General features: G+C 43.2%; 1 protein-coding gene across 1 annotated transcript in view; it reads right to left on the reverse strand.

Moving 5' to 3' along the window:
* GRAP (GRB2 related adaptor protein) overlaps positions 1–26,952 on the reverse strand; it is a 112,616-nt gene extending 85,664 nt beyond the window's left edge. Inside the window, exons 1-3 of the mRNA XM_088464941.1 lie at positions 26,842–26,952; positions 26,029–26,346; positions 11,652–11,749 (exon numbers count right to left, since the gene is read on the reverse strand). Coding sequence (XP_088321067.1) covers positions 11,652–11,749; positions 26,029–26,106 — 176 coding nt within the window. The 5' untranslated portion in view covers positions 26,107–26,346; positions 26,842–26,952. The remainder of the gene's footprint in view (positions 1–11,651; positions 11,750–26,028; positions 26,347–26,841) is intronic.
* Between the last annotated feature and the right edge of the window lie 616 nt (positions 26,953–27,568).

Below are 27,568 nucleotides of genomic sequence, written 5' to 3' on the forward strand. Positions count from 1 at the left end.
AGCAAAATATGGGGGAAGGTGGGCATACACAGCAGAATATGGGGGAAGGTGAGCATACACAGCAGAATATGGGGGAAGTTGGACATACACAGCAGAATATGGGGGAAGGTGGGCATACACAGCAGAATATGGGGAAAGTTGGACATACACAGCAGAATATGGGGGAAGGTGGGTATACACAGCAGAATATGGGGGAAGGTGAGCATACACAGCAGAATATGGGGGAAGTTGGACATACACAGCAGAATATGGTGGGAAGGTGGGTATACACAGCAGAATATGGGGGAAGGTGGACATACACAGCAGAATATGGTGGGAAGGTGGGTATACACAGCAGAATATGGGGAAAGTTGGACATACACAGCAGAATATGGGGGAAGGTGAGCATACACAGCAGAATATGGGGGAAGTTGGACATACACAGCAGAATATGGGGGAAGGTGGGCATACACAGCAGAATATGGGGGAAGTTGGGCATACACTCTAGAATATGAGGTGAAGGTGATGCAATTTAAGCTGTTACATAGATTGTATTTTACACCGACTAAGCTACATAAGATATGGCCTTCACAGTCAAAATTTTGTTGGCAGAATTGTTCGGAGTCGGGTGATATTTTCCATATATTTTGGAGTTGCCCAAAAATACTAAATCTTTGCCATGAGGTATTTGCTCTGGCTTATAAAGTTCTTAACGTCCGGTTTCAGGAGTCACCTTCCAAAGCTCTCTTTCATATACTATATCCCTCAGAGCTGTACAATACTGATAGATATCTTTTAGGTCATATTTTGATAACCGCTAGAGCGGCCATAGCACAAAATTGGAAATGCTTATCTTTCCCGTCCATACATCAAATTTTATGTAAAATCCAATATGCTTTTCAAATAGAGAAATTAGGTATCCCATACTGTTCTGTGGCCTCCTCACTCCTGGTAACATGGTTTAAATGGCATGAATTTGTCACAGATGGGGAAGCTGCCTCGCTGCTTCTGGATTGTAATTGATCCTTAATAATGGGTTGGTTTCTTATTATGTTTTTTTCTTTTCTCCTGTTACACTGAGAAAATTGTTATTACCGAAGGTTTTGTGTTTCTTGTTTATGCTTTTATATGCAATACGTATTGTGAATATGATATGTGTTTCTCTATTTCATTATTTATGTGATGTTAATTATGTTGACAGCATTCTCTGATTTCTTTCCCCCTTCCTCATGTTTTCTTTTTTCTGTACCCTCCCCCTTTCATGTTGTTAATGGAACAAAACTTTAATAAAAACTATTCATGATAAAAAAAAGAGTATGGGGTGAAGGTGGGCATACACAGTATAATATGGGGGAAGGTGGGCATACACAGTATAATCCGTTACGTCATTTCTGGCCCAGCTATTTCCGGATGTCCCAGTACCCAACGCGTTTCGTGTGGTAAACACTTTGTCAAGGATACTCGTTGCTCACGGTGGTTCCTCTTTATAGGGTTTTTTTCAAAAACACTTTATTAGTAAGATTGATAAAAAACTGAAGTCCTTGCTTATATAGAGCGGCAAGCACATGTAGGTGCAACTTGTGTTCAGCATTGACTCTAAATGGAAAAATGATGCAAAAATTTAAATAAGTAGAATAAAAATTAGTAAAAAGAAGAAAAGACAATAATATATAAAGGTATATAAAAATACGTATATAAAATAAAGGTAAGTACAGATATTTAGGACCATGGAATATATAGCTTTGGAGGGGATTAAAGAGTTATGGGCTTTTATAAAAAAAGGGTTAAGTTCTATGTCGATATTTAAATCTCTGGGTCTTAAAGTATCTAGTGTGTATATCCATTTTGTTTCAGTTTTCTTTAGTTCGGTCACCAAGTCTCCTCCCCTCCAGTGTGGGGTAACTTTTTAGATCTCCATGTATTTTAGTCCATGGGGATTTTTTTTCATTTACTTCTAGGAAGTGTTGTTACACACTGTGTGTGGTTAGTCCCCTTTTAATGTTATAGACATGCTCTGCTGTACGTGTTTTCATTTTTCTTTTCGTTTTTGTATACATACTGTAGGCCACAAGGACATTCCAGCAGATATACCACTCCTTCAGTGCCACAGGTGAGATGGTCTTTAATTGTGTATTCTTGTTTTGTTTGATTTGATTTGAAGACTACTGTTGGTTTTGTTGTCTTCTTTTCTGTTGTTTGTCCTACATATCAATTAAAAAATTATGAAATCCTTTTGTATCTGTATTGTTTTTTCTTTCTTCTATTGTAATAAAGCTTATGTGTAAGTTTTTGTTTCAGAGTTTATATATTATTTGCAGATTCTGGGGGATGATTGGTTGTAAGACTCCATCCAGCAGTAGTACCTTCCAATTTTTTCTAATAATTTCTTCGACCTGTTTGTAGTTTGAACTGAGGGCCTGATTCAGAGCCAGACGCTCTTTCAGAGCGCTCGGTCTGAATCAGTGTCCTCCCTCTCTTTTTTAGAGTGGCCTCCTGGCCGCTCCCATAGCTGTGGGTGACTACCCACAGCTATAGTGAGCGGCCAAAAAGATGGTCGCGATGGTCAAGACCATCGCTACCATCGGGCTGGCGACGAGACCCTTGTGGTAGGGTCTCGTCTGCTGCAAGCCCTGGAGTGCTTTTGGCTCTATCAGAGCCAAAAGCACTCCCACTGACATCACTTGTGATGTCAGTGGGGCCGGCCCCAGACGGTAGGCGTTCCCATGGGAACGCCTCCATCTGACCAGCCATGCCCCCGGCATGCCCACCAAAGGGGGAGTGCTATCACTCACCATCGACAGAACGCCCCCTTTGTAGCAAGACCCATAGTGATGGCTTGCCCGTCGCTATCCGGGTCTCGCGCATGCGCACGACGGAGCCGGGTCCGTCGTGCACATGTGCACTGGCCCAGCATCGAACCGCTTGCGAGCTCTCAGCGCTCGCGAGCGGGTCTGAATCAGGCCCTGAGTTGGGTAATGAAGGCCATGGATATGTCATCCTTCTTGTTTTGTTTCTCCGTATATTTGATCGTATCTTTTCTATTGAGTTGTTTTATTTTGTCTATATCTCTGTCCAGTGCTTGTTCTTTTTAGCCTTTTTTCAGAAATCTTTCTTTGATCTCTCCACTTTGTATAGGGAATGTTTCTTCATTAGCACAATTTATTTTAAGTCTTCTCAGCTGTCCCCCAGGAATGTTGTTTAGTCACTTCTTATGGTGGTTGCTGTTGTACAGGAGGTAATTATTTCCATCCACATCTTCTAGGTCAGAGGTTCTCAAACTCGATCCTCAGGACCCCACACAGTCCACATTTTGCAGGTCACTCAGCAGGTGCACAGGTGTAATCAGTACTCAATGACACATTTTAAAAGGTCCACAAGTGGAGCTAATTATTTCACTTGATTCAGTGTGGAGACATGGAAAACATGTACTGTTTGGGGTCCTGAGGACCGAGTTTGAGAACCTGCGTTCTAGGTGATTCCTTGTGATGATTGTGTTGTTTTCTATCATAATTTCCAAATCGAGGAAGACTACTTTTTCTCTACTCGTGGTTGTAGTAAATTCAAGGCCCATGTTATTTTGATTCATGTATGTAGCAAATTCATCTAGTTCAGTCTGTGATCCTTGCCAGATGAAGAACAAGTCATCAATATATCTGTGCCAACAGAGTATTTTATCACGGAACTTGTTGTTATGCCAAATTGTATCGACCTCCCACTTCGAGACAAATAGATTCGCATAACTAGGTGCGAAGGATATACCCACTGCGGTCCCCTTTGTTTGTAAAAAGAAGTTCCCATTGTACAAAAAATAGTACTCATTTAATATGTAGTCTATTTGTTCCATGATGAAGTTTTTTGTTTGTTTGGCAATTCTGTTTGTGTTGATAAGTAGTGCCTTACATGATCGCAGCCCGATCTGTGTCCTATACAGGTGCATAATGATTTAACGTTTACTAGTACATAATGTATATGTATTTTTCCATTCTATGGTGTCCAGAATCTGTAACATATGTATGGTGTCCTTTAGGTAGCTTTTTTGTTTTTGTACTAGTGGCTGTAGAATATAATCTATGTACCAAGATAGATTTGAGGTAAGTTATCCAATTCCAGATATGATGGGTCGGCCTGGTGGTTTCTCTATGCTCTTATGGATTTTTGGTAAGTGATAAAATGTTGGTATCTTCAGGGAAGAAGGACCGGACTCTCCAGGAGAAATAGAAGATGGATCACTGCCAAAAGACTAAGGTAGGGATAGGGACAGTCAGTTAGCCACTACCTAGTTCTTCAAACATCGTGCACACTGGGTCCACTGTATATATCTCATCCTGGCAACCCCGCCGCCTGGCTCCCTTAAAACATCAGAGAAAGAGCTTATAAACATACAAATGAATTACCCTTGGTTTTCAAATGTATTTTTATTTTTGTGTCAGCAATTTATTGCCTCATAATACACACATGCACACATAGTATACAATTCCAAGCACTCCTGCAAACAATACACCTTAGCATATGCGTGGGAAGGTGGGCACACACATTGTAGAATATGGAGGGGGAAGGTGGGAATACACAGTATAGAATATAGGGGGAAGGTGGGCATACACTGCAGAATATGGGGAAAGGTGGGCATACACTGCAGAATATGGGGAGAAGGTGGGCATGCACAGTATAGAATTTGGTGGGAAGGTGGGCATACACTGCAGAATATGGTGGGAAGGTGGGCATGCACAACATATGGAGGGAAGGTGGGCATACACAGTATAATACGGGGGAAAGGTGGCATACACTGTAGAATATTCAGGGGGAAGGAGGGCATACACTGCAGAATATGGTGGAAGGTGGGCATGCACACTATAGATTATGGGGAGAAGGTGGGCATACGCAGTATAGAATATGGGGGGGAGGTGGGCATACACTGTACAATATAGGGGGAGGTGGGTATACACAGTATAGAATATGGAGGGAAGGTGGACATACACTCTAGAATATGGGGGAGAAGGTGGGCATACACAGTACAGAATATGGGGGTAGGTGGGCATACACAGTATAGAATATGAGAGGAAGGTGGGCATACACTGTAGAATATGGGGGGAGAAGGTGGGCATACACACCATAGAATACGAGTGGGGGGAAGGTGGCCGCATACACACCATAGAATACGAGTGGGGGGAAGGTGGCCACACACAGTATAGAATATGCGGGAGGAAGGTGGGCATACACTGTAGAATATGGGGGGGAAGGTGGGCATACACTGTAGAATATGGGGAGGAGGTGGGCATACACAGTATAGAATATGCAGGGGTAAGGTGGGTGTACACTGTAAAATATGGGGGGCAGGTGATCATACACTGTAGAATATGGGGGGAAGGTGGGCGTACACTGTAGAATATGAAGGAAGGTGGGCATAAACTGCAGAATATGGTGGGAAGGGGGCGTACACAGTATATAATATGGGGGAAAGGTGGAATACACTGTAGAATGGGGAAAGGTGGGCGTACACTGCAGGGTATGGGAGGAAGGAGGTATGCACAGTATAGAATATGGGGAGAAGGTGGGCATACACAGTATAGAATATGCGGGAGGAAGGTGGGCATACACTGTAGAATATGGGGGAAGGTGGGCATACACTGTAGAATATGGGGGGGTGGTGGGCATACACAGTATAGAATATGCAGGGGGAAGGTGGGCATACACTGTAGAATATGGGGGTGAGGTGGGCATACATCTCAGTTTAGGGGTCAAAGGAGCATATGCAGAGCTCTGATTGGAAGAGCTCTGCACATGATCCTCTGACACTTAGCCAACAATGGTGCTCATGGACTTTCATATTCAAATAGGTCCATTGCTCACTGGACGGTCACACAGCTGCCCGCTGCGTTCCGCACTAAACAGTAATACACACACCATCGCTGGGTAGCACACTCGTACTACCCGGCGGTGGGGGGTGTGTTTCAGCAGCCAATGAGTCAGACAGATGGGCTGGAGCTCACTCAAGAGCTCCGCCTTTCAGCTCCCGCAGTGGGTGATGGGAGAGACATCATGACATCTCTCCCATAGTGCAGAATGGGAGGACGGCGGAACGGACAGCGGCGGGCGTGGCAGGAGCGGGGATTCAGGTAAGTGTTTTTTGTGTGTATGTTTATTGTGTTATATATCTAAAGGACATTACTGGCCGGGGGCACTGTATAGCGGCACTATATCACTACTGGGGGCACTGTATTGGGGGGACCACTACTGGGGGCACTGTATAAGGGGCACTGCTTAGGGGGGAACACTACGGGGCACTGCAAAGGGGGGACTGTATAAGGGGCACTACTGGGGGTACTACTGGAGGCACTGTATAAGGGGCACCACTGGGGGCACTGCATAAGGGGGACCACTACTGGGGGCACTGCATAAAGGGCACTACTGGGGGCACTGTATAAGAGTGCACTACTGTATAATGGGCACTGCTACTGAGGACATTGCATAAGGCTCACTACCACAGTGGACATTGCAAGAGGGGCACTACTACAAGGGGCATTAAGGTGCATATGGAATGGAAAGGAATGTTCCCAGAGCGATGAGAAACAGTGGATTGCGGCCACGCCCACCTTTCGGCGCACGCACGACTTCGGCGTATGCACATAGGGGGGCTCCGTTTTTCATCTTGCCCTGGGTTCCAAATACCCTAGTTACGCCACTGCACGTATGAGGTAGTGGTCAAAACATGTGAGCTCACAGCCCAACATCTATGGTCCTAATTTATGCTACATACCATATGGATGCCGTTAAAATAATATATGAAATGTGAGCATAAAATCTTGTCACATTTAACCTCCTTAGCATTGAGTATATGATTGTAAGAGAACCTGACCCAAAGCCAAGCTAGAGCTCCGGTCGCACGTCACAAAAAAAGAGCAGGGGCCGTGGGACGATGGACTGCATGGTTGTCCTCTATGGGCCTGATTCAGAGATGTACGCTATGCCGATGTTTTCGCAGTTGGGCGATTATCGGCTGTTTGCGCATGCGTCAAGTTACATTACTATAGTCGCCCGCAGCGACTTTTTGCTCGCAGTGTGATTGACGGTCAGGGAGCGTTTGGTGGAGGTAACAGGGAGCGGTGGCTAAAAACACAGGCGTGTGGCGACCGTTTCGGGGGCTTGACACATCCTGCATCTGCAATCCCACACGCAGGACACATGGCTGCGGCATCTAAGTTCCCTCGGCCATTCTGCACGACGATAGTTACTCAGGACTACTAACATCGAATGATCTACAACCGATGCTGCGTCTTTCTGTGCAGATGCTGCAACATTTTACGCAGATGCTTAGATTTGTACAGATGCAGCAGCAGCGGCGGAATTAGCTTACAACTCTGAATCAGGCCCTAGGGCTAGGCCCATAATCTTAGGCACTATGGAGGAGATTTATCAAAGCTTGGAGAGAAATAAAGTGAGGAGAGATAAAGTACCAACCAATCAGCTTCTAACTGTCATGTTACAGGCTGTGTTTGAAATATGACAGTTAGGAGCTGATTGGTTGGTACTTTATCTCTCTACAAGCTTTGATAAATCTCCCCCTATGTAATAAGTACATCCAGGTTTCCCATTCACAGGGAGAGAGCACATAGTATAGCGGAGTCTCATGTGGGTTGTCAGTACGCCCTATGTCCTCTCCCAGGCGGGTTTCCTCCCATACCTTACTGCTCTCTTTCCTGTAAACTATCCAGGAATCCAGCTTGGGGGAGATTTATCAAACCATCCAAAAAGCGAAGGTGGAGGTTGCAACCAATAGCATTCTGGCTATCATTTATCTAGTACATTGTATAAATTGATAGCTAGAATCTGATTGGTTGCTATTGCAACACCTCCACTTCTCCTTTTTAAAAGCTTTGATGAATCTGAGAGACCAGAGCTTATAGAGCCCATTATCTGCTCTCTCCGGGGATAATCCCCTTTCTTGGTTTAGTGGAGACGGAAGTACCTGGAATTAGCGACCGGTATATAAGTATAGGGCTGGCTATAATTGAAGACTTTTGATATTGGGTTAGAGACAGGGGCGTTTCTAGTGAGGAGGGGGGCCCGTGTGCAGTCTCCGTCATGGGCCCCCTCCTCTCCATTCAGTAGCCGGCAGCGCATTGAGCGGTGCGTGGCCAGCGCAGGAGCTATAGATTCTGGGCACTACAGTGTGCCCAGAGTCTATAGCGCATGCTCAGGTCATGCGCACACGACAGGAAATGGCCACCGTGGCCATTTTCCAGATGTTTTTACAGTGCCGGAACCCCGAGCCGACGTGGGACTCCGGAGAGTTAAGTATATTATGGGTGCAGGGTATGTAGTGCGGGGCCCTCCTGGACCCAGGGGCCCGTGTGCCCCGCACACCCTGCACGCATTATAGATACGCCCCTGGTTAGAGACCTGTTAACATGAAAACCTTTCCATAGTGTGATCGTCAAGAGTCTCTGTGGCGTGAAATATTACCTGACCATATAATCACAGCAAAAATTATTCCGACAATAGAATATATACAGTACATGACATTCACGGTCTGGCAACAAAGAGATGTATGTCTCCTATACTCCATATGCCCATATAGTTTCAAACGCCCCCATATATTAAATGTAAAATTATTATACGCTATGCTATACCAATATGCCACCATATTGTTTCCTGTTCTCACTTACCCCCATGAACCAGCAAACTCATCCCACTGTATGGGGAGCAGCAAGGGCGTAACCACCATAGCAGCAGGATGTGCAGATTCTATGGGCCCCAAAGCCCAGAGGGTGGCCCACTTTTCCTGTCCAAGTTACATGTGTCATATACATTGTTCACAATTGGTTGGTACAAAGGGGCCCTTACAAACCTTTGCTATGGGGTCTGCAAATATTTAGTTACGCCCATACACACACAAAAACAAAAATGGCAGACACACACACACGAAAACAAAATGGCAGCCACAATTTACTGTGACAGGAACTCCAGCCCTGGTGTAAGTGTTATTGGGAGCTTAGACAATCTAAATAAAACGAGGACTAATACCTCAAATTATAATTGTGCTGGATATTCATATAATTATACTGGTAAAAAGAAGCACTTTTATACCCAAATAGTGGACAAAGGGCCTGATTCTGAGCCGGACGCTCTGACCAGAGCGCTCGCTCTGAATCAGGGCCCTCCTCCATGAAAATGGAGCGGCCTCCTGGACGCTCGCATAGCTGTGGGTGACCACCCACAGCATATGCGAGCGGCCATGATGATGGTCGCGATGGTCTTGACCATCGCAACCATCGGACTTGCGACAGAGACCCTGCGGTAGGGTCTCCCAGCCACAAGCCCTGGAGTGATTTTGGCTCTATCAGTGGGGTCGGCTTCAGACGGTAGGCGTTCCCATGGGAACGCCTCCGTCTGGCAGGCACGCCCCCGGCACGCCCACCAAAGGGGGCGTGCTGTCAATCAACATCGACAGCACGCCCCCTTTCGTGCGAGACCCGGAGCGATGGAAAGCCTGTCGCTCCCCGGGTCTCGCGCATGCGCACGACGGAGCTCCCTCCGTCGTGCGCATGCGCAGTGGGGAACATCAACCCGCTTGCGAGCGTACTGCTGCTCGCGAGCGGGTCTGAATGACCCCTAAAATCAGTAAATTATCACTGCCAGCTATCATTTTTACCAAAACGATAATATTATATAGCACACATCTATAATGCAGAACTTTATAGGGAATTCACATCAGTCCCTGCCCCAGTGGAGCTTACAATGTATTTTCCCTACCTCAAAGACACATAGGGGGGTATTCAATTTGGAGCGAAAAGGCAGTGCTGGACTTTTCGCACCACATCGGAGGTTTCCCGTATTCAATTAGGAATGTGCGAAAACGGGAGCCGGCGGAAAGGTAAGTTTCGCAAAAAAACGGGAATTTTCGGGAATTGTCCCTGGGACCCTCCTAAAGATGTCCAGACATGGGGGTTCAGTCTGGGTACCCCCGTTTAGCCCTGCAGAATGTGTTCTGCATTTTTAAATAGCTGCGGCAGGTGTTTTTTTCCCGACATTGAACAAGTGATGCAGTAGAGCACTTAGCTTTTTTTTTTCGTTTTTAAAAGTGGTCCCATGAAATTTGGGGTACATGAAAATGGGTACTAGCATTTTTTAAAAATTCAGCAAAAAAGCACCTGCCGCTAATTGCCTATTCTAGAAAACACCTGCCGCTTAATTACAGAATACCCCTGAACCTATTTTGCTATTTTTAAACACTGTTCCCCTATTTTTTTTTTTCTCCCCAAAATTTGAAATATTTTTTTGGGGTGTCCCCATTTTTTATTTTTACTTTTTTTGCACATATCATTTTAAGGGGGCATTCCCAAGGGTGCAGGCTATTGTTTTTAAGCCTGCACCCCTAAACCCCAATTCTGCATTTTTTTTGCCTGCTAAAGGCTGGCGAAAAATTATCCCCTTTTTTTACATTGACTTTTCGCATCGGTGAAAAGGCAATCTAATTGAATACGGGAATATATTTCAAAGGAATTGGTATGATTTACCGCTGGACCCATGCCCGGCGGTTGGAATCCCGACAGCGGCATCCCGGCAGAGGAGGAAATCCCGATCGTGCAAGGTAAGTATTGTCTAACCTAATTCTACCCCTTAACCCTCCCTTAGTGGTGCCTAACCCTAACCTTCCCCCCCAGTGCCTAACCCTAATCCCCCCTCTAAGTGCCTAAACCTAACCCCCCCTTCCACGCCGCCTAAACCTAGGTCCCCCGGGGGGTGCCTAACCCTAAGTCCCCCCCGGGGGTGCCTAACGCCAACCCTCCCTTCCCCTAGCCTAAACCTAACCTCCCGGGGGGGTGCCTAACCCTAAGTCCCCCCCGGGAACCCTAAACCTGTACCCTCCACCCCCCCCACGCACGCGGCTATCAGTGCCCGGCGTCCCTTCGAATGGGTTTTCCGGCGTCGGTAAAATGACAGGCGTCTAGATTTAGACGCCTGTCATTTAACTCTCGCCGGGATTAAGCAGTCTGGAAACCGGCTGTCGGGATTAGGTCCGCCGGCTTCCTGACTGTATACCATTTCTCCTCAAATTGAATACGGGCAATAGAGTTATTTTTTGTCAGAAGACAATAAACCTTCCTGTGTGTCTTTGGAGTGTGGGGGGAAACCCACATACAAACTCCACACAGATAGTGCCTTGGTCTGGAATTGAATGTATGACCTCAGGGTTATGACACAGTAATACTGACCACTACACCAACTGCGCTGCCTGTATGATGTATCAAGTTTTATTCAGAAGTTAAATGAGAAGCAGAAACTGCAACAAAATGCGGCTTTAGTATTTACAACTACGCAGTCTCAGTATCATGTGATTGGAGGGTGCCTGAGTCTTACTGAGCACTACTGTTTTTTTTACTGACTGCCAGTTAATTTACTAACAGTTGAAAGCTACTGTAGCAATCATATTCCACCATGTGCTTCAGTGTCAGTACTGGTCGTTGTGGTTTCAGTTTCCTACGTTCACCACTGTGACTTCAGGGAAATACCAATAAACTAAACAGATGTTCTGAGTTTGCACCTAGCAGCGGAGGAAGAGATGATCTCTGGGCACTCGGAGTCACAGGTGCATGAGAAATACAAGGCATGCACAGGAGGTGGTCAGGGGGCGTGGGGGTTACACACACACAGAGTCACATCATTGTACTTACGGGTAGGGCTTTACTTTTATATAGTTCTTAGGAACAAAACCTTCTACACCACATAATTCTGCTTTGTACCAATTCTGGTCATCTTCCATATTAAGTATCTGAAACAGAGCAGGGTGATTATTTAATAACATTTACGTACATCATGCGACCAACATATTACATTGCGATTTACAATTAGGAACAAAAGCGTAATAAACAAGACTGGGTAATAACAGACAGATAATAGGGCCCTGCTCGCAAGCTTACAATCTATTGGATAACAGGAGTATAATACATGAGGTGGTTTTTATTATTATCCTTTATTTATATGGCACCACAAGGGTTCCGCAGCGCCCAACAAAGTACAGAAACTATTGAGCAGAACAGTGACATACAGTACAAGACAATGCAAAACAAGTACATGGTATATAAACATTGCTACAACAGTGGTCATAACCCTCATGTAAGTATTACGGTGGCAGAAGCAATAGTAAGGGAAGGAAAAGCACATGGGGGATGAGTGAGAACTTACATTCTAAAGGGTAAGGGTTGACAGACAGGGGTGACACAGATGGGGTAGATAGGGAACATGGGACAGGATGTAGTTAATAGATCGGCGGACTAAATGCCGCCGGTCTATATCCCGACTGCTAAAGTCCGACGGGGGACTTAAGATAGGCGTCCCGACACCGGAAGACAGACAGACGCCGGACCGAAAGAAGTAAGTCCGGGTGTCTTAGCACTTAGCCGTGGGGGGTTAGGTTAGGCTATGGAAAGGAGGGGTTAGGGTTAGGCACCACTGGAGGGGAGGTTAGGGTTAGTTAATCCCTCCTGGGAGATTTAGGTTTAGGGTGTGGGAAGGGTGGGTTAGGTTTAGGCACCCCCGGGGGGGACTTAGTGTTAGGCACCACCCTGGGAGTTTTAGGATTAGGCACCACTAAAGGAGGGTTAGGGGGGGAGAGGGGAGGGTTAGGGCACTTACCAGCGCTAGTCGGCATCTTGTCCTATCGGCCTTCTCCTGTCAGGATTTGAACCAGCGGCTATACAGCCGCCGATATTTCATACCCATTCCCATGGGACAAAGTTTTAGGATGAGAGATGGATGGCTTTGATGAAGAAGCGGGTCTTGAGAGCCCATTTGAAGTTTTACAGAGAGGTGGAGAGAATTCCAGAGGTAGGGAGCAGCATGTGCAAAATCTTGGAGGCGGTCGTGGAAAGTAGTGATCAGTTGGCAGGAGAGGCAGCATTAATTAGCGGAGTGAAGAGAGCGGAAAGGAGTGTGAAGGGAGATAAGGTCAAAGATGGGTGAGGGTGAGTGAGTGTGAGAAGCATGAGTACAGTTCTGAAAGGTTAAGTGCCACATATTGCATGCTGGGCCACCAAAAAAAAAAGTCACACACAGCAAAGTCGATGTGAGGTTCAAAGGGTTGTTTCAGTAAAGAAAAAGAACACCTGTAATTTTTGTGTGAACTGTGCAGAAGGGTGGTAATTGAGTAGAATTATGCATTTATAGATGTAGAAAATATGCAGGAAATGGATGAAAAGAAATCTAATCTCTATTGTTATATGTTATATGTATTGTATATATAAGGGCTGGTTGTTCGCTCATCCATATGGAGATAGCGGAGACACAATTGGTTATACAGAGGAGGTAAGAAACGTTTCTGTAATGAAGAGGAGAATGAGGGACTCTGAAATGATTGCATCATGTATGGATTGTATGTTCCAGACTGCACAGGAAATGTGGAGGGCATTAGAGAGATGTGGATGAGGTGGAAGGAGCTGGATGTACATAGTGGATGGGAAGTTTGGGGTTAGAATGAGGAGCATCAGCAGATAATGGGGATTGCACGACGCCCAAGAATGGAATATCCCCAGCAGTCATCGGAAGGAGCAGAATGAGAAAGAGGACATGGAAGAGCGATTTGTGGGTGTGACGTTTGCTTCTGCTTCTGCGGCCGGTGAGTGAGTGAGGTGGGTGCTGGAAACAAAACAGTTCATGGGTGACGACTAGTGAAAAAAATAATAATTGTGGAGGGAGAAAAAGGAGGCTGGAGAGACAGAGGAGTTTGGAGAGAAGCGTGGGGAGAGGGTGCAGAAGAAAAAGAGGAGCTAAACTAGTAGGTGTAGGGTGGAGGGACATGAGAGATGTGGATGAATGCTGATTAGCAAGGGCAGGTGATGAGAGAGGAGCAATGAGAGAGGATATGATGTGCAGGAGCAATTGGGCAATGGGGGTGGACTGCAGGAAGAAATCCCTGGCTTGGATCACAATGTTTTTGTATGAATTACAAATTAAGAATTCCAAATGGATAGCAAGAAGAACATCCCCTTGGAATACAAATAAAGAATAATATAATAATAATTATTTAATAAACTTTTTTCATTGATACATTGTTGAAGAGTTTTTCAATAAAATCTTTTTATTTGCTTCGGTGTCTTTGATTTACGTTGTATAACTACTGGAACCACTAATGAATGTCATTATTCTGGTCTCCACATCTCCATCTCTTTTCAGCATGGATCGCTGTCCTTTTTTGGGGGGATGGGGATGAAAGGGATGGCGTTTTGGGGGGGGGGGGATTCTCCTTTCATAGAGCTTCAGCACCACGCATGTCTGGGATTGTTCCCACTATGACAAGGCAACCCAATGCTGTGGATTTCTCTGTTAATAGTGGCATCTATCATAGGCTGTCCATATTGATTTTGTTTCTAGCTGGCGGACCCCACATGATTTTATTTATTTAATGTATGGAGTTTCTCCATTTATTCCAATAAACCATTCATGTCAATGGGATTTCTACATGCAGCACACACATTGGAAACCCCAACTAAAAAGAATTGGCTATTTAAATGAATGGGATATTGAAAAGAATAGCTCATAGAAATTGGAGGGATATGTGCTGCTTGCATTCTGGATGCATTCACAAATGCAGGAACCATGGGTCTACCGCTACAACAATGCAAAAGCATGTACAAACTCAAATAATTTTGTATGCATTTTAACATGCAGTAGAAGTACAGGAAAATAAACCCTACCCAGAAATGAACTAAAATTACATTTTATTTTTTTTTAAAAAGGACAAGATCGACTCACTTAAAATAGTGTTATAATAACACAACACACCACAATATGGCGGAAAAAAAGTAGAATTAAAACCAACTGCTATGGATGTTAATAACCTTATGCTGTTGGTGGACATTATATTATATAATGCTCAGTATAATATAAATACTAATGTATATGTTACAGAATGACAGGACTTCCTGATAATGCAGATATTTACCCAGAGATAACATGTCAGTTCTCACTCATTATGCCCATATCTAAAGTATTTTTTTAATGTAACCACATTGTGTGTAAGTTTGTAACCTTAATTAGAACACTAATCTTAGAGCTAGTTCTGGAAACAGGAATAAATTATTTCAGAAATTAATAAAATAAGTGTCCAAAGACTTGTCCAGAATATTGAAGCTTCTGTAAACCTTGTATCAACTTGTAACAGTTGAGTATTGCACTTTTTTTCTGAGTACTGGCACCATTTTTTCATAAACCAAATAAATACATAAATAAATAAAGCACTGCAAATAATGTATATGAATGGGATAATATAAAATTATAAATATCTTTATTAGAAATACTAGTCCATACACTGTTAAATAAGTAACATAGCCAAAGAAGGTAGGATAAAATACATTTTACTAATACTACTACTAATATCAAGTTAGTTTTCTCACATTAGTACTAAAAGGGAAATTAAATTCTGCACGAATGGCACATTGAATCTGCTGGTACTCTATGGGGGCCAGGGAAATTTATAATTTTGGCACTACCGTAAATGGGTAACACGTGCACAGCTGGGCATACTGCTGTATGAGTCTATAACATTTTTTTTTCTTTAGTGTTGACTTTTATAGTTATTGTAGTTACTTAATTTTTTTTTATTTCTCTATATATTTACCTAGAAGATATCTGCAAAAATCGATGAGTGATTTGCAGAAGTTAATTTTAAACAAATTATTGTTAACTATGCGACAAATTTAAATGTGTATATCTCCATCCCCCCAAACAAGGAAATGATCAACATAGTAATCAGAGAATGACTGTCACCTTAAATGGATCACTCCATATAAATTCCTTCTAAAAATTTTCCGTATAGAAATGGGCAAAACTCAGGGTGAATCTGGTACCCATAGCTGTGCCAAGATAATGTAAATATTATTGCACATTAAAGACAAAATAATTTTGAGAAAGTATACATTTTATGAAATTCAAAATAAAATCAGTGTTTCTCTGAGATCCCAACATCTGTCATCAGAAAACTACTGACAGCTGTAATACATTCATTATAGTACATGGACATCATATTTTATAGGTCAATAAATAATAACTATCCTATCCCATATAATGTTTCTTATTTTTTTAAGAGCTGCCATAGCATCTTTGATGGGGGATCTTAGAGAGATGGCATGATTTTGTAAAAAAAGAAAATAAAGTGATCAAGGATCCCTACACGATAAATAGGTTAACCAGGTGGCATGATAGAACTCTTAGGTATTTTAGGTATTTTGATTAAATGGTAATAACTGGGAGTGATGGGAAACAAATAAAAATATATCACATACTTGGAAAGCTCACAATGTTTTTTACTATACTGTATTTTTAATTCACTGGTAGAACAGGGTTATGGGTGCTTTATCTTGATTTCAGATGGACAAGTTCCATTTACTTGTCTCAGAGGCAGATGGACATGGCAGTAAATGCCCAGAAGCATGGAGGAGAGACTCAGAGGTAGGACACACACATCAGGGGGCAGCATATAGTACTGTATCACAGGGATGGAAGAGCTGGATGGCACAGGTGGGTGGTTGCTGTAATGACCAGGAGCGTCTAGGTGTACTGCTCTGGACTTTGGGAGGCATCAGTGCATGGTTGGTTAGCCTTTCTGTTTAATTTTTTGGAAATAAAAAATAACTGACAATAATTTATTTAGGTCTAGGCCATACAGGGCTATAGAAACAGGAATGTGAGACCAGTGTCTTTTGAAAATGTTAAGATATTGGGGCAGAAATGTTCCTCAAAGACTAAAATCAAGCTGTTTTAGTTGACTTTCTGTCTGGTCTATTTCAGGGCATTGAGAATAAAGTTGGTTTAAAGAGCAGTCTCCATGTGTCCACTCCCCCCTCATGCGCAGGAGCATGTGCCGAGCAGATCTCTGGGAAACATTTTCCCAGTGAATTGTTTTCTGTGCATGTGCTGATCACCAGAAAAAATCCACAGAATCCCTTTTCCCGGTGGTTTATGCGCTCACCAGTGGAGAAGTAAGTATAGTCTATGGGTGCAGGGTGTGTGGTGGGGACCCCTCCGACAGTGCCAGGGTCCATGTGCACTGCTCACCCGGCACCCATTATAGATACGTCCATGTTTGGTATTAGTGGCGGCTCCAGAGGTGGGGTTGCAGCGCAGTCAAAACTTCAAATAGGGGAGCCACACCAACTGCCAGTGCGTTCCGGCTGGCTATGTTTGTGGTGGCAGTTGGTGCGGCTCCCCTATTTGAATTTTTGACTGCGCTGCAGCCCCACCTCTGGAGCCACCACTGGTTGGTATGGAGGTCAAGAACATGTAATACAGGGTTACAATGGCGTGATGTGCAGCTCAGGGGAGGCTTTACATTTGCATCCAAGGAGGATCACTTGGAGAAGAGTTGTGTCTTTGGATTGTCAGAATGTCAGATGTGTGACTTACTGGGAGAAGAGAAGGAATAATGAGTGACGTGCTGGTCGCTCAAATGCTCAAAGAACTGGGGATAACCTATTGGAGTTATGGCGTAATCATGTAGAGAAAGGTATGAAGAGAAGTGATCTGGGGATTGTAGTAGACATATACATGTTAGTATGATAACATGAGCAAGTCACTCGTGTTTGTTTTATATTTCACATATAAAAGCTGTTGTTTGCTGCTACATTGTGCATTTCAAAATCCAGTTTAGTGCCAGGTGTATGAAGCACTCCTTCGTATCCTGGGCATTGGGCGTTTTTGACTGAGATAGAGCTTCTCGAGAGGAGTAGCATACAGTATTTCTCTTGAAATTCTGCGTCTTAGTCGCAACGCAGACGCAGAATAAAGCGTACAGAGACGCAGATGGAGCACAATAGGACACAGCTGTGGCCGCTCGCATGTCAGCCCTTCAACAGAGATACGGACGCATGTTGCATGCCCCAGTGGTCAGTTGTGTTGCTCCCAGTTGTTTTATATATGCGAATAAGATATACAATAAAGATGTTGGGTGCGGCCGAGTCGCAGGGGACCTGGTGCACCGAGAGGGGCTATTTGGCGCAACTGAAGCAATTGCAATCGCCATTTTCCCAGTGATTGAAATCTGAAGAACCAGGTGACGCGGGACTCCGGAGAGGTAAGTATAATAATTATATGAGTGCAGGGTGGGCGGTGTAAGCTCCCCATTATAGATATGCCAATGGCTGCAGCCCGTCGCCACCCCCAGTAAAATCCACCACCCACAGGAACTGCCTAGTAATGCAGAGAATTCCCATTAGAAATACTCCCTGATAATTACAGATGAATAGGCAGTTGCAGGGGGAGGTGTTTTCTCCCCCTAGGATTGTCAGTCCAGACTACGATAGCAGAGAGCGCTTCTAGGGGCTACAGTTGATGCTAATCTGTGCACAGGATTGTGATTCTGCACATGCGTACAATTACAGACCACCTCCTGCCATACAGGTAAGGATAGCAGCTGATGCCCAGCAGAGCAGTAATTCTCTTCACTGTCAGCACTGTCTTAATCTGGGTTACTATTTGTTGTGTTTGTAGTGCTGCTCCAGCAACGCTCAGTATCACACATGAGGAACAAGGCTGCTGCTTCTGTTTGTCCGCAGTGTACACACACATTCACTGTGGGAGTTTTTAGGAATTTTAGTGCATGCACAGTTGCAAACAATTGCTCAACTATTGGCATTGTGTACAGTTTGTGTGCGGCTTTGAATTAGGCCCTGAGTGTCTCTGGGGCACAGTTACAAAAGGTGCCTAAGGAATATTCATTTAACTTTAAGTAGCAGTGCTATGAACATATGAGGAGCTTTCTTTTTTAAGCATAAAGAACTGTAGCAGGCTATAAGAAGATTGTTAGTATTTATTATCTTTCTTGGTTTGTTTCTTTAGGCTCTGATAAAGCCTTGTGTGTGGGAGCGAAACGCGTCGGGTATTGACACCATACTATCTTTTTATATAAGCCGTTTGCTGCAGAAATTGTCTTTGTTCATCACGCCTACTGCTGGCATCGGGGAGTTCCAATCACACTCCCGTATGAGACCGAGATGTAAGCGGCAGTAAGCAGCAGTGAGGTACTACAAGCCGGATGGACACCTGTGCATGTGTTGGACTTGGGAACACAGATAACAGTCTGAGCGAGTTCCGTTAACAAAGTATACATCACGCAATTGCTAGTCTAAAGACTGTGCCTATACAAGTACAATATACTTTGGGACTTGTGGTTACTTAATATCTTTTTACAAGTGATCCGATCATCTAGCTCTTCTATGCCTCTATCAGGATTTTTTGAATAACAATTTAGCATTTATACAATGAATTATTATCTGCAGCGTGCCATATTTATAGAGGGTCATTTACCTTACCAGCCATTATAACTGTGATGGTTTATTTGTGAACAAATATTTGTGGTGATTATTGTGTATTTGAAATTTTTTTATACATGTGATATTTTTATATTAAAATATACTGAATATTGAATTTATAATACATGTCTTGACACCCTATTAGTTTGTGAGGAATTTTTTATTTATATCTATTTTTATTATCACAGTTAATTGTTCTTGTTTTTAGGTTTGATCTATTACACAGGTTCTCAAACTCAGGGCCTGATTCAGAGTTGGGAATAGAGTGAGATATCTCTCTCAACTGTGAACCTGAACAATCCATATTGCAATGCAAGGGGTGTAAATACATACTTTTTTTTACATGTGGGGTAAATACTGGCTGCTTTTGTATGTAGCCCACAAATACTGCACAGCTTTATTATTACTCTACAATTTAGATGTCAGTTTGGACACACTCCTCCCAAATCTAAATCTCTCTGCACATTTTAAATCTGCCCCACCTGCAGTGCAGCATGGTTTCACCAAGATGGTCAGTTGAGAGAGATATCTCTCTCTATTCCCAAGTCTGAATCAGGCCCTCAGTCCTCAGGACCCCAAACAGTGCACGTTTTCCAGGTCTCCTCACAGAATCACAAGTGAAATAATTAGCTCTTCCTGTGGATCTTTTAAAATGTGTCAGTGAATAATGAATACACCTGTGCCCAGCTAGATCACTTGGAAAACGTGTACTGTTTGGGGTCCTGAGGACTGACTTTGAGAACCACTGATCTATTAGGTTGGATTTTGTTCACAGTCCACTTTTTGAACTTGTTGCTTTTTTGGTATATTAAATTCATTTATAATTCTACCTACTCTGTAATACCATGGCAACCACAGGCACATGATGTAGATAGCAGAGAGGCTTTGGAACACTAAGCTGAACTCTGTCTGCTTTGTGCACTGCTAAACCCTCCCACTGCTTATATCCTCTCTGCCTTAACACTTCATGATGAGACGTGTGTGTGTGTGTGTGTGTGTGTGTGTGTGTGTGTGTGTGTGTGTGTGTGTGTGTGTGTGTGTGTGTGTGTGTGTGTGTGTGTGTGTGTGTGTGTGTGTGTGTGTGTGTGTGTGTGTGTGTCTGGCAGCCATATTTTTCACTCTCCAGAGAGGTTTAATGATTAGTAGGAGTACAGCTAATAAAAAGACCTATGAGCTGTATGCTTAAATTACACTTAATGCAAAAAAAACAAGTAGGATTGCAATGCCCCGTAATGTAGGATTGCAGTATCGCTGATAATCAGAAGTGTGGGAAGGCACCGACAAGGGTATACACAGAAATGAGTGGACGGGAACACTGCTCGGAACTGTCCAGACTAGGCTGCGACTGAGGCGTGTGTAGGACAGTTAAACGCACATTATAAAATCTCTAAGAACAGCAGATTTATGTACTTCTCGACGAGGAAGAAAACATCCTGTCTTTTGTTTTGTTGTTGCTGGGAGCAATAACCTAATGGAGCTGGTAAGCTGATTCCAGCTTAGTATTAACCCACTGCTGTCTATATATGAAAGTACAAAACTGCAGGCAGGGTCACTAAGACATCAGATGGGGGATTATTGCCACCGGTAAAGAGCACGGCGGTGCATGCAGAGGGAGCCGTGATTGTGGTATGATGGGGGAGCATGGCTACACTCCCTGGCACTCGCAGGCTCTTAAGCTGGCCACACATCTACAGATTATCTGTCCAACCAGCCAACTTGTTGATTGGTTGGAATGAAAATCTGGTAAGGAATGAAAGCAAATGACAATCAGCAATTTGCTCCCAAACGCCGGAAAATGGACAAAAACTGTTGTTTGAACAAATTGTTTAGATCAAACATTTAACAAACTTGTCTGATGACCATTTTCATCTGTTTTCTGGCATTTAGGAGCAAATTGCTGATCATCAGTTACTCCCATACCTTACCAGATTTTCATTCCAACCAATCAACTAGTTGGCTGGTTGGATGCAAGTTGGTCTAGTGTGTGGCCAGCTTTAGACTATCCTGGTCCCTGGTCCTCCCCCTCCACTCGACAACCTTGAATGTAGGCCCACAGAGCAAAGTACATTTTGTAATATCTTTGCACAAAAACGCTCTCTCTAGTAGGAGGCACAATGGACGGCGGCTTCTGCTTGGGTGCCAAGTTTAGCATCATCTTATGAAGGAGCTAGGCGGAACGATGAATTACTTACTGAGTGCAAACTAGGCGTGCAGAGTATGTGGTTAGCTACCAATGGGCTTCATTATTCATTATTCTCTCTGCCAAAGGACACACATTTTATACATCCTTAGCCTATACTTCCAATGGGACACAATGTGAACATTTCTGGTGCACTCTATACAGGAAAGATCATTTTTAGAAGCATACCTACCAATGTAATAACAACTTACAGGGGCCTATTTACGGCCTCCGATGATTAAGTATCCAACTCGCAGCGGGGGATAGATTACACCGGAGCAATTCATCATTGCTCCGGTGCGGGGAAGCTGCTTTGAAAAGCAGCTGTCCCCTCGGTTAGTATTGCAGCTACAGAAATAGCTGCATTACTTACCTCCTCCCCATCGGCCCGGCTACGCATGTGTGACCCATGCGCACAGCCACCGGGCAGTCCGTGAGAAGGCGGCGGAGGGATCCGCTCGGATCCCTCTTCACATCCCCTGAACTCCTTCCCATAGGAAGTATCGGGGCTACGAGAGCAAGCGTCGTCTGACGATGGCTCTTGTTCTCATGAGCAATCTGCGCAAACTTTCAGTTTTCGGAGTTTGCTGAATATCAGGGGGTCCTATCGGACCCCTGATGATGAATGGCCATTTATCGTTTGATGAATAGGTCCCTTAGAGAGTACGCTAGTGACACATTTTCTCAGAACCATCACAATTATTCCTCACTCTCATTAACTATTTTAAGCTATGAATGAGTCTGGAACCAGTAGAATTTTACGAGACAAGTGGGAAAGTCTGAATTAACGAAGGGTCTGCAAATAAAAGTAATCTGGAAAGCGAAAATTGTTCTTTGAAATTCTTTCCGCCCCAAGTATTACCAGCAGGACACACAGAAGGAGGCGTAGAGTAAATTTATCATTTTTGGTAACAGAATATAAAGGACACCTTGTGCCGCGTAAAGCGGGATGCGGCATAAATATGTCAGAGTCATGTAACGCCACCAAGACACAGGTAATTGTGGTTATTAACATGACAGCTTGTCAAATGTATGTGGAGTCACGTCAGGGGAAGAATAAGATAAACACCATTATCCTTTGTACATGTATGATCAGACTGCGTGAAGCTCCCAATAGTGATCATTCCATGGCTGTTGTCACAGTAACCAAGTGTAAGTAATTTGTGATTGGATAAGACGCTGCTTTATATATTGTAGCAGCAGCCAATGGCGTGTCTACCATAGGCACCGGCTTCTTGACATATGGAGACACCTTGAACCCATGTGGTGATCCCTCGCCATTTGTTACCCTGGCTTTCCCCCGCAGGGCACGCCGTAGAAGAAGTGCATTGCATAGTGACCGTACCAATCTTGCCCATAGTCCTACTAATTTCTTAAAACACCCCTGGCAGCAGCCACATACCGACCACTATAAAGCTCAGCGTGTCCCAAGAGGCAAAGAAATTCCCAGGAGTCTACAATACTAGAGAATTCCGCCCAGACCCTGGATTTGTGGCTGATAACGAATGTGGGATCTGCCGGAAACATGGAGCTGTAGTGCACAGTTTTCCTAAAGGCCGTCTAAAAACCACAGTGTGGGCATGCATTGCAGCTATAGTATATGTGTGCATATAGCGGACAAATAGCCACATTAATAGGAAAGGGGCACAATTGTATCTGACTTATAAAGGTCTACCGTGGTTTAAAATCTTTATTTACTATTTAGTGTGCCAACATGATAATGTGAGGCTGAAAATGTGGGCACTGATGATTATGGAAGGCTGGGACAGTACTTAAATATCACTAAAACATAGTAATACATTGTATCTGTTGCCTAAAATGAAATAATATAAACGGCAAGCGTCACTTATAATCAGTAATGTCTGATGTCAGTGTACGTTTGCAAAACCAATTGTTCTATAATAAGAAATAATGCCACCCGACTGTTAATTATTTTTTTTTGTAAGGGACTCTGAAGAATTTTATAATGGAGAGAAATTGCCCCCTTCCCCCCATAGGTTTAGCTAATAATAGATCCAAAGAGTTGGACCAATCATTAGAGGAAAGAGACCGTATCATGGAACCTACATAGTGTTGCGTCTGATATAACGTCAAGCAGTGGGATTGAGGTAATTCACATTTATCCACTAACTCCGCCACTCGATAGGGCCAACAGTTTTCGGTGTCATCCAATGAGCGGACGTAAGGAATCCCCCGTCAGACCATGAGGAGAAAGGCACAGAGGTCTTCCCATTTTGAAAAGCAGGATTTAAAAGTAATGGAAGAAAGAGCGAATGATGACAATTTAGATTCCTTTGCTTTCTGGTAAAGTGCCAAACTCGCAATACAACCATCAGCAGGGGGTTACTAACAATATCCTCAGATAATTCTTGTTTATGGGAATGGAGGAACACCAGTAAGTGCTGATCAGGTAGAAAAGACTGATCCAGCTTTGAATCAGTATATAGGTCCGTCCCATGCATCCAGTCCCGTAAGTATCTCAAAACTCCAGCAGGACTATATAGATTTAAATTAGGTAAATAACCCTCTCCATTAGCTCAGGTTTGATGGGGCTTCAGCAAGCCATTTCGAGGACGTTTATTCTTCCAGATAAAGTCCCAAAAATGTTTTATACAAAAACTTTTCATCCACATGTGAGAACATAATTGGCAACATCTGTAAGGGGTAGAGGAGTTTAGGGAAGGAGATAATCATACCTAAATAGGACAATATAATGTGACGCCACCGGGACAGGTCACCTACTACCTCTTGAACAAGCGACCTCATGTTAAGATCATATAAGTCCCAAATATAATGTGGTAATTCAATTCCCAAATATCTAAGAGAATTAGTAGCCCATACCACAGGATAAGAGTCACCCCATATTTGTCAAAGATTTTGGTTAAGGTGTGTTCTGGATGTGAAATATAAATTAATAAGTCATCAGCAAATGCCTGGACTTTAAACTCCTGGGAACCCACCAGAATACCTTTAAAATTTGGCCAGGAGTGGAGAATGCGCTGTAATGGGTCCAAAGCTATATCGAATAACAATGGCGATAGAGGACATCCTTGTCGAGTGCCCCTCATCATTGTTATGGGGGAACTACAGGTGCCATTAATTATCAGGGTAGTGGTTGGCGAACAATATAAAAAGCAAAACAGATCAGAGAAAGGTCTACCAAAATCACGTAGCTCAAAGATTTTAAGCAAATGACTCCAAGACACTGTGTGAAATGCCTTTTCCGCATCTAAGTTCAAAAGCATTGCTCCCAAAGGGGATGGGGAAAGTGAGTGAGACACAATAGTTACCAGAGTCGTTCTAACCCCTTTTACCGAAAATCTACCATGTGTGAATCCCAATTGATGGTGTGTTAGGATACAAGGTAAAAATAATTGGAGGCGATTGACCATTATATTGGTCAATATTTTAAAATCCTGATTCAAAAGTGTATTAGACCTATAGGATGTAACCAATTCTGCGACTTAATTATTAAGGATATTAAAGGTCATCTCGGATTTGCACCGCCTGTATAAAAACATATTACAGCACAAACCGCAGCCTTGTGCTTTAATATGGCCACAGCGGCCCCTTAGTAACTGCAAATATCCTGATAATATAAAGCAGGCGATGTACCAACCGCGTAGGTTATTCTGCAGTATATATAATGCTGCAATAGTCACGCAGTGCAGTATAGTTTGTACAAAGTACATAGATATTGTATACTAAAAAAATGAGTTAAAAGGGTAGATAGGCTTGCTCATGAGAATGTACATTAAAATGACCCATAAACCAGAAAATCCAGAGGTGGCAAATGCAATGGCAAGTTCGTCATTAGTGTGGTGTAGCCTGCTTAGTTTATGATATATGGGAATATAGAAGCCATCACGGTGGGCTTAGGTAGTAAAGACTAAATAAAATTTAATTAATTCTCGATTTGCTGCCCCAAAAGGATGTTGCCTGATACAGCTGCCTCATTATACGGCAATCTCAGGGCGACATATATAATACTGTATGTATGTGGCATGACAACTAATTTTCACTCCAGAGAACCCCAGTGCTTATCCTCCATTGTCAGGCCAGCCTTATACCGTAGATAGCAATGGGAGCTATTGCATATTTTATTATTTTATTTTTAATATTAATTTTATATTTTTTAATTCCATTACATCTAAATTGACTAGTGTAAATATTCACTATTTATTCTAGAAAGAATAATAATCAACACTATCATAACTATATATTATTATTAATAATAATAATAATAATAATAATAACTATATAATAATAATAATAATAATAATAATAATAATAATAATAATAATGATAATAAAATGTATATAATTATAAACAAAAAAATAATAATAATTGTAGAACTAATACTACAACTATATGCAGATAAATTACATTGTCAGCATACATATATTTTTTTAATTATCTGTTTTTTGGTATTTTAGATACATTTTTTATATACTAAAACATAGCATGGAGAAAAAAAAATATTTACTGTGCCTTTTAAAAATTGATTGATTTGTGAACTGTAATTACTGTAATATTGTCTTTTTAGTGACAGCCAAGCTCTACCATTACCTTCAGTATATCTCCTTTGCTAAATGGTAGCTCGTCCTTCTCGGTGGACTTGAAGTTGTATATCGCCACGGCCTCCATCTCGTCTGATGGGATAGTCTCCGACACTCAGTGGGTTAAAGTACCACTTACAGCAGATGAGAGAATCAGTTGGGAAATCTGTGGGTGGGTGCTCTCAAGTGGTGAACATGTGCACTGAGCTTTTGGCAGTGGAAACCGAGTCAAGCATGTCCGTGATGATGTGTGGCTGAAAGCAGAAAACCCATATTGGTCCAGCCAGACTCAGAGATCTTCGTGGGCAAATGAGCCACCGGTCCAAGCCTAGGAGGACACCCACAAAAGTTATTTATATGAGAATCATTTTGTGGACATTACACTTATTGGCAAACAATCATTAGACACAACATAAAGAGCGATAATCTCATTATAAATGGGGTAACTCGCTGCCTCCTGTATATTATAAGGAAATTAGATGTCCCAGAGGAGTTGGGTGACCCTATAAACACAGAAAAATGCGTTTTTATAGAGGACTCCTAACTCTGCGGTCAATTCTAATCAGGGTAGGGTGTGAGTTCTTCCTTATAACACACAAAAGTCCATGATGTCCACTGAAGCAATCACATCAGCTATAAGCAATGGCATTGGGACTAGCTGTTTGTACAGATATTATATACAGGAGTTTATACACATATCAGCATGTTTCGTGTTTATAAGTGTTTAAACGCACACTCAATTGAGCTGCGGGCCCCTTAAAGGTGAAGAGTCACCCCAATTCTCTGTCGTCAGGGCACATACAACCTAAAGTTCTCTACACACCTGCCGCAAAGTGCGCCACATTCACAGCACCAGCCCCTCTGCCCCTCGCCTCCTTAGCGCGCAATAAGGTCTCTTCTGGCGATGGCTGGAAGCCAGGTCTTGAGGCTGAAGTCTTTCTCCGCTCTGCTGATCTTGCAAAGGAAGAGTTTTTTCTCTTCTAGTAACCTCTTTTCTTTTTTTTTTTTCTAGATAAAGACAAACAGGATGTTACTGTAAAACACACTGCCAAAACACAAGAGCTTGTGACAACACGGGGTAGATGACACAAAGGTGTCCTGCCACGCTGTCTCGATCTTTGGTTTGATCACAACAGAAAATAGTTTTATTCTGTGACAGGCAACTAAAACATACAGGGCCTGAAGCTGATTCGCCAGTGTCTGCGTCTATTGTCCTTATTGCTTCTGCGACTTTATGCAATTGTCGCTACGAGCCCTTCCCTGGTGTACAGCAGTGAGCCGGCATGTGCAAGGGCTGAGGCGCCCACTTGGAGCGCCTTTAGGCACCAGTATCGCACCATCGAAACTGGCACCAGCCCCCATGCAAGGTGCAGAATCTCCGTCAACGTATGGCCTCCAATGTGGGTGATTATGCACCTGAGCACGCAAGCACTTCAGCGACACATCCATAACATTCCCATAACATTAGACAACAATACCTCTGGCGCTTCCCATAGTGCCTCTATGGTTTAGTAAATAAAAAAAAAAGTGTATTGGCACAATGCAACAGA

This window comes from Taudactylus pleione, unplaced genomic scaffold (assembly GCF_031769625.1).
Source record: "Taudactylus pleione unplaced genomic scaffold, aTauple2 ptg000061l, whole genome shotgun sequence".
Lineage (NCBI taxonomy): Eukaryota > Metazoa > Chordata > Amphibia > Anura > Myobatrachidae > Taudactylus > Taudactylus pleione.